Genomic DNA, 8244 nt, shown 5'->3' on the forward strand with positions numbered 1-8244 from the left:
TCAAGATCCACTGCTTCAAACAATCAAGATGCATAATGTGATCAATCTGAAAATTTCGATGAAGTGAAAAATGATTGTGGCAAAATCACATTATTAACTAGGGATAACCCGTACAATTAGTTCATGGTGGTTTCATATAATGAGACAAAAGCTATGATCCTCTTCTCATTGAATGAGAGGAATAGAGGGAAGAAACAACACAAACCTGATGAATGGGCATGAGAGAATCTGGGACATCTTCCTAAGGAGTTTTCTCAATACAAATGATAAATAATGGCCAGCCGCACAAACATGAGGGTAAATATTATGGTGTTTGCATTTTTTTAAATGTATTTAATTTTACTCCGACGAGTTTTGAGACGCAATTTTATATGTCGAGCAGAAGCCTGCGAGGATCCTCCACGATATCCTTGATGCGTCGCAAGAAGAACACTGCCTCTCTTCCATCAATAATCCTATGGTCGTATGTTAGAGCAATGTACATCATAGGCCTCGGGACAACATTTCCTCCAACGACCATAGGACGGCTCACTATGGAATGCATGCCCAAGATTGCAGACTGCCAAAAATGGTTATTGCATGAGATTTCTATATAAGACATATACTTCATCAAATAAATTCCTCACAATATTAGGCATAAAAATATTTTTCTAAGAATAAACAACAATGATATAAGTTTAACTAAACCAAAGGAATAATCAAGAATATTTGGCTTGGTAATTTTGAATAATATCGGTCCTGCTTTTAGAGCAAATTTTATCACGAGTTACAAGAGAAAAAAAATGAGGCCCTTATCATTATATAAGGCATAAAATGCCCTTGGTTGCCCCTACATTTTGCCATCAAACATAGGCCCCCCCATAGGGGTCATTTGGGGAAGCAATCAATTGTTAGTATCAATCATAGTTATAGGAACAACTTCAATATATATGTATAGAGATTGGCACGAAAGAAAGAGACATAACAATTAATAACTGCTAGCGTAGTAAAACTTTCAAACCTGAGGAGGGTTAATGATAGGGGTACTCAAGAGGCTTCCATAAACACCACCATTAGATATTGTGAGTGTGCCTCCAGCCATCTCATCAATTGATAGAGTTCCATCATTTGCCTTCTTTGCAAAAGCATTGATCTGCTTCTCTATATCCGCAAAGTTCATGGTATCACAATTGCGGATAACTGGCACAACAAGACCCTGAGATAGCAAAAAGTAATATTAATTGTAGTTCAAACAAAACAGGCAAGGTGATAATTTTCGTAGCCAAGCAAAAAATTCAAATAGACAATATATACTTATTAAATTTAACTCAATAATCCAAACATTCAGTTAACCAGCCATAACAAAATGAATTAACAAAGCCCATTAGTAGAAGGCAGTGAAGTTTCATACAAAATTGCAGCACATTCAACCACATAGGTGTTTCTACATAATGAAACAAAGTAAAAGGAAAGGTTAAGGTAACTGATAACAACCTTTGGTGTACCAACAGCTATGCTGATATCTATGTAATCTCTGTATATGATATCATCCCCATCAATGACTGCATTTACGATTGGCTGATGTTGGAGAGCATTGACAGCAGCCTGATATAAAACCCATATATAAGTACGAGAGGATAGATGTCAAAAGCCCATATGCTTTTTACACCAAAAATCAGAAATTTACATACTTTGACAAACCCCGACATAAGTCCCAACTTGACTCCATGCTTTTCGACAAAAGCATCCTTGTAGTCAGCACGGAGTTTCATCAAGTTAGTCCTGCAATTAAAAGCAATCAATCAGGGAAGACAGACAGTGGTAATCTAAAATGTAAGGCCATAACAAGCACAAACACCATCATTAATTGATATTCAAACAAATAAACAATCAAAATGTCGTAGTATGTTAGGTCAACATAAGAATGAATTTCCCTCGTCCTTTACAAATCCAATCAATGGCATGTCCCCACGGGTCCTATACTATCATATCAAAACATACAAAGTGACTTAAATATAAATAGCATAAGGGCTTTTGACACGGTGCACAAATTTTAACTCAAAAGATGCATTGGTAAATAGTGGTACGGAATAATTATGCACACACAACAAATTTTAAAACCAAGGCAGAATTGATAGCTTGCTATAATTTCAAAATCAACAGAACTTACATATCAACTTCATTGAATGTTGTCAACATGGCAAATGTGTTTTGGGAATCTTTCAAACGGGTAGCAACACGTTTACGAAGCCTTGTCATAGGAACCTTTGATAATGAATGAAACCATCAAGACAGCATACATAATTTTTAAACATAACCAGCTAGGCATATCAACATATGAATAACAAAACATTCAGAGTGACTCACTCGTCTTTCCCTTTCCTTAGGGGGAAGCTGTGGCTCAGTAGGAGAACTTTGTGCACCAGCAGGCCTCGCTGGAGCAGGGGGTGCTTTGGGTTTCTCTTTAGCAGGTGCTGGTTCAGCTTTAGGCGCTTTCTTCTCCTCACTGGCCTTTTGGGTTGGCTGAGGAGCAGCTTTCTCAGATGTAGTCTCGGATGGAGCAACATGAGTAGTAGCATCGGCAGACCTTGAAATAATTGCTATCTTGTTACCTGGCTCAACTGTATCTCCTTCATTGGCTAGAAGCTGCAAATCATTAAATAGAACCAAAAATGCCAATTTTAACGAGAGAGAAAATATTGCTTTATATCATTTTAAGTAGGAGTCAGAAATAAAAACAATATAAATCTCTTTCACATTACCTTCACAATCACACCTGACTCCGGACTAGAAACGTCAATTGTCACCTAATTCAGGAATAATAGAAAATATATAGCATTAGTTATTTAGAAATAAAGAAAATTTGATCCACTAATAACCACCAAAATCATTAATGAAGATTTGCATATTTCCCCAAATAACCTTATCTGTTTCAATTTGAGCTATTGGTTCATCAACAGCAACCCTGTCACCAGGCCCTGTTCCCACCAAAACAGAACACATGGCGGTAAATTAACAAGAACCACTAAAAATAATTCGATCATGTCACCTATAATATAATACAAGAGGCAAGTTAGCATACTCTTCAAGAATTTTGCCAGGGTTCCATCAGCAATAGATTCAGCCAAAGGAGGGACCACAACATCAACATTATCTCCTTCATCACAAATATAAACAACATTAGATGTGGTAAAATAAGAGCATTCAAGGAGGGGGGGAAATAAAAGCAAAAGCAAAAAACAAAACTGGATACTTAAAAAACAAAGCATTAAGACCTGCATTAAAAAACTCTTTCACAAAAAGGACCATGTTGGTCCTAGACATTAGATTCTCCCAAATTCCTTGAGATATGCCCAATTGACACAGTGCACAGAAACAAAACTACTCAGATGTTATATTAAGTAATGTACTTTAGGGTAAGAGAATAAGTGACTAATGAGTTCTGAAGAGTTGGGGGACTCTAGAATTGTTCCTAACCACTGCAATATAGTATTCACTAAATTAGTTCCATCATATCCCCCCCTCCTCAAAAGAATACTCCTCTTTACAGGTGCAGTTACCCGCCACGAATAAAAGAAGCACAAACTATAGATGCAACTTAAATGAGAGAAACTGATAGTCACATAATCTCACCACTGTCTGATGAAAATGGACGCCTCCATGTTTGCATGGTAGCCTCTTGACAAAAAACCTCCCTACATAGCAACAAGTTAATCAGGACAGTTTCTATAACTATGAGAGGAAGGAAGCAGGGGAAAATAATCAAGTAGATGAACATTAAGATGTAAGACAAATACTTGAAACATGTTTTGGGAATAATAATCTTGCATGCATGAACAACATACAATAAAGGGATGAATAAAACCAAGGAAAGCAAAGAAATTATTCCAGAGGCAGATTTACCATCACTCATAAGGAAAAATTAAGGCAATTTTGGTGTTGAAAAACAATGCCACACCTCCATCTTACGGAAATATTTTTTAATTGTCATTTTTTCCTGTTCTAAAAAAGTTTGTTCCGATTGGAAACAGAAAAGTTTCAAATTATTTTTTTCATCCTAGCCTTTTTCCAAAAAGCATAAGAACGTTATTGATCTTCCAAAGGTTAATTGACTTGCCAGTTGCCACCTTACATTTAGTCCCTGTAATAATCAAACCCTAAGTGCATGCCCAGTGTAGACTGCAGACTCATTTTTCTATTTCCGGCTTGACCTAATTTCCATCCACAAAATAGAATCTTAAAGCAATAATTAAAGCCTCTGACTAATAAATGAAGTCACTAACCTCATAAGTTTTACATTGGCCCAGCACCCTGCAAAAGCAATAACATTGATGACACAAAATTTCAAATTTGAATAAATAATTTAAAATGACACCAGTTAAAGCATTTCCAAATATAAAATGCACCGAAACTTACCAGGTGTCATGTGAGAGAAGTTCCGGACATTCCCATAATGTCCTGAATGAAATGAAACCTGTTCAACAAAATTAAAAATAATAGTAAGAACCATCCAAGGATATAACTAATGAGCAAACAAACAATTAAGGCTCCAGGTAATAATGATTGCCCGAAAACAAAAAATCCACATTCTGTGAAGGTAAAAATTGCATAAAGAACACACCTTATCAATAAAGGGTAAATCACTCTACAATTATAGATTAGATGTTCAAAGAAATTTGTTTTGGGTAAAACTGTAAAAGTATAATTCAATCAATATAAAGGCAGATAGTAAAACATAACATTAATAATAAGACGTCCTACAAACTGAAGACGATTGATCAAAGAAATCAACACTTTGTAGTCTTTTAGCAAAATTCATGCTGGACAAAAATCATGCAGCTCAACTCAACAATAAAGGTATAAATCCACATGGAAATAGCAGACTTAACTGACTTTAATTCAGTAAGAACAAGTTTTCACCACACCTCATCAATATTGGACAACCATCTGTATATCCAATCATATTTTGGACAAAATTCAGAGAACACAGAAGAGAACCAATTTTACAGAGAAGCAACTATGATCTAATTCACTGTTCAAACTGTCCAAGAACCACAGAACAACACATGTACACAATTCTCAATATGAGGGACAAATTACCTCCTTTTCAACAATGGAGGAAACTCTGGCAGCAGCTGAGGAGCCAGAGCGGAATTTCCGTGCTGACTGGCTTAAAAGCTGAAAAAAAAAATTCACATCAGGTTTCACTTAAAATATCAACAGATCAACTACCTTCACATTTCACTCCATGTCTCCATTGAATTTGAAATTTCATCATAAGAGATTAGTAAGAGAAAAACTCACCATGGGATATGGGCTGCTAGAAGCAACCCTCCGCCTTATGACGCCGAGCATGATTCCGCGGCAACTTTAAAACCTAATTTCACACGCACAAAAAGAAAAAAAAGCCAACAATTTCAACAAACATCGTCAGCTGAGAAATCACTAGCCGTAACAGCAAATTCACGCAACAGATAATATCTTCGATCCAATTCGTTCCAGAGGAAATAACATGCGCCAAATTGTATTCCAGATGTTCTAGATGTAGATTTAAAAAACTACTAACAATTTGAAACAGGAATAATAACAAATGTCGAAGAATAACACAAATGCGAATTCTCTGAGCAAGGAGAGAGAGAAAACGGAAAGTGCGTAACAATAAGAAAAAGGTGAATAGAGGAAGGAAGAACCCTAACCGGAGTGAGAAACGCTGAGAGTGATTGGAAGATCGATCGATCGAGAGACGGAGAGAGAGAGAGAGAATAAAACGGTAACGGAAGCAGAGAGAAGATCGCCGCCCGCAAAGTGATGAACAAAAGAATTGTTTATTTTAGTTTTCTAGCTTTTATTTTTATTATTTTTGTTAATCATTAATTAACAGTATATTATTATTATTATTATTATTATTATTAATATTATTATTATTATTGTGCTTTGTCCAAAATTTCCATGACCCTAATTCTTCGGTATTGTCCTTAGTCGTCACCTATTTTCAAAGAGGGAAAAGTCAAGAATCGCGTGCTTTAATTACTAATCATCATTCTGTTATTTTTAATAGATAATTTACACATATAAATATAATTCTTTTTCTCAATTAATTTAAGATGGACAAAAGAATCGTTCTCATGACTATGATTCACTTGTTCACTCAAACTTTATTATTTTATTTAGTTAGACTTAATCTACAATAAAATTTATACTATACGTGTATTATTTTTCTTTTAATATATATTTTAACAGAAAGTTTTAAAGATTAATAAATTTTAATAATGTTGATCAACAATTGATAAATATAAATATTAAATTATTTTAAATAAATAAATTTTATTAATTTATTTATATAAAATTTAATAAATATAATTATAAGTTATATTAATTTATGTGTGTATATTTTTACAAATATATATGTGGAGACTAAAAGATAATTACCAAACCTAAAACACTTTCAGTTTTCTTTATAAGTCGAGTCTATTGAGGTATTACAAGTAGCTTAATTGATGTTTTATTTTTGGTTTGGGTTTTTTTTTTAATATACAATTTTATTACACAATATATTAAGAATAAAAATTTGAAATAAAACATACTATTGGGTTACACATTCATATAATTTTTTATCAAAAGTCTATCCAAGCTAATCCAATATTCAAAAAAACTTAATCTTATTAAATGAGCGTATATTCATGCGCTCAAACTCCTCGAAACGTTTAACATTTATTTGCATCTTTGTTATGAAACAACGTTTTTTTTTCAACGCTAACGAGTAATAGCTCAAATGGCATAATCACTCTATACTCACCTAAGAGGTTACGGGTTCGAGTCTTCTATCTTTGGTAAAAAAAAAAAAAAAAAAAAAACGTTCCTTCTTCAACTTCGAAACCGCCGTTGAAAAAGTTCAAATCTCTCTTAAAATTTCTCAAATCTCCATCGTGTTCTCTGCGAAAACTGCTCCTACTCCAGAATGGATTTTCTTATTGATTGAATGTTTATCACGTTTTATTCAAAACATGAATGGAGTTTAGTTCAGTGGAGTTGGTCATTTGGATTCACTTGATTGTTAGTGTGTTCAGTTGAGTCATTGTGCATGTAGAAATATTTTTATTAATGATTAAATGTTTATCACATTTTATTCAGCACATAAATGTTGTTCAGTTCAATAGAGTTACTCGTTTTGATTCACTTGATTAAAATGTGCATACTTGTGCTTGTTAGTGTACCCATTGAATTATTGACCAAATTTTTTTGTCCTTAGAGCAAAAATTAAGAAGACAATAGTGACAAAAAAGGAGAAGCCGCGCTATAATGTAAGCATATATACACATTAGATATATGTATCGCCTTTCATTCAAATGAAGTATATTTTGTAATGAAATTTAAAAATAAAAATAAAAAATAAAAAATGGTTAATACTATTATTTTACTGTATTTATTATTTTTTATAAAAAATAATTATTCTACTATAAAAATTTATACCACTTCATTATCAAAATGATTAATTGTTTTGCTAAAAAAATATATAAATTATACTCTTATCAATTTGTTGGTCATGATATTTTTTATTTTAAACACTAGTATATCACAAATTTAATCAAGAACAAAATGGTAATTTGTTCTACTAATAAATCTCATGGCACTAAAATGGACTAATTTTTTTGGTAATGAATTAGAGAAGTGTGTTATATATAGTTATAGAAAGTTAATAATTTTTTATAGATATAAAGACAAATCTATTCTATTATATAAAAATTAGATGTCTGCACTTAATAATGAAGCTGACGTGGCATGCTTCAGAGAGTGTTTTTTGATTTAATTATTTTAACTCATTTAGGAGAGTGTTTCCCGATTTAATTGTTTTAACTCATTCAATACAATTTATTGCACTGAATTAATTATATTAACTAATTGATTTGATTAGATATTTAAATATTTCTTTTCTTAATATAATTTATTATAATTTATATTACTTAATTAATTATACTACATTAATTATAATTCGTTATATTAGTGAATTAGTCTTTTCATTTATAAAGTCTAAAATAAAATAAATAAATTGTTATTTATTCTAATTAAATTTACTTATATACTATATATGAATTAACGTCAATTCGATTCTTTATATAAAAATCGAATTTCTACACTTAATGATGGAGCTGATGTTGCATGCTTCTGAGAGTGTTTCTCGATTTATTTCTTTTAACTCATTAAATACAATTTATTATGAGATTAATTATATCAACTAATTGATTTGATTAGATATTTAAATATTAC

The 8244-nt window shown here is 32.3% G+C and overlaps 1 protein-coding gene across 1 annotated transcript; it reads right to left on the minus strand.

Moving 5' to 3' along the window:
- Positions 1 to 59: 59 nt before the first annotated feature.
- Positions 60 to 5822, minus strand: LOC107496348 (dihydrolipoyllysine-residue succinyltransferase component of 2-oxoglutarate dehydrogenase complex 2, mitochondrial). Its single transcript, XM_016117580.3, has 15 exons — positions 5676 to 5822; positions 5284 to 5356; positions 5080 to 5157; positions 4396 to 4453; positions 4263 to 4290; positions 3613 to 3674; positions 3062 to 3136; positions 2902 to 2957; positions 2742 to 2786; positions 2347 to 2625; positions 2150 to 2244; positions 1671 to 1761; positions 1474 to 1584; positions 1001 to 1195; positions 60 to 559 (listed from the first exon to the last, which is right to left on the minus strand). Exons 2-15 carry the CDS (start codon positions 5332 to 5334, stop codon positions 368 to 370), a joined length of 1416 nt encoding a protein of 471 aa, XP_015973066.1. The 5' UTR covers positions 5335 to 5356; positions 5676 to 5822; the 3' UTR covers positions 60 to 367.
- Positions 5823 to 8244: the final 2422 nt, after the last annotated feature.

This window comes from Arachis duranensis, chromosome 7 (assembly GCF_000817695.3).
Source record: "Arachis duranensis cultivar V14167 chromosome 7, aradu.V14167.gnm2.J7QH, whole genome shotgun sequence".
NCBI classification, from domain to species: Eukaryota; Viridiplantae; Streptophyta; class Magnoliopsida; order Fabales; family Fabaceae; genus Arachis; species Arachis duranensis.

Coding starts and splice junctions, on each gene's coding strand:
- LOC107496348 (XM_016117580.3), bottom strand. CDS start 5,334: ATGCTCGGCGTCATAAGGCGGAGGGTTGCTTCTAGCAGCCCATATCCC. Junction 5,158..5,283: donor CTAGCAGCCCATATCCCATG/GTGAGTTTTTCT, acceptor TTTTTTTTTCAG/CTTTTAAGCCAGTCAGCACG. Junction 1,196..1,473: donor TAGCTGTTGGTACACCAAAG/GTTGTTATCAGT, acceptor TTGCTATCTCAG/GGTCTTGTTGTGCCAGTTAT.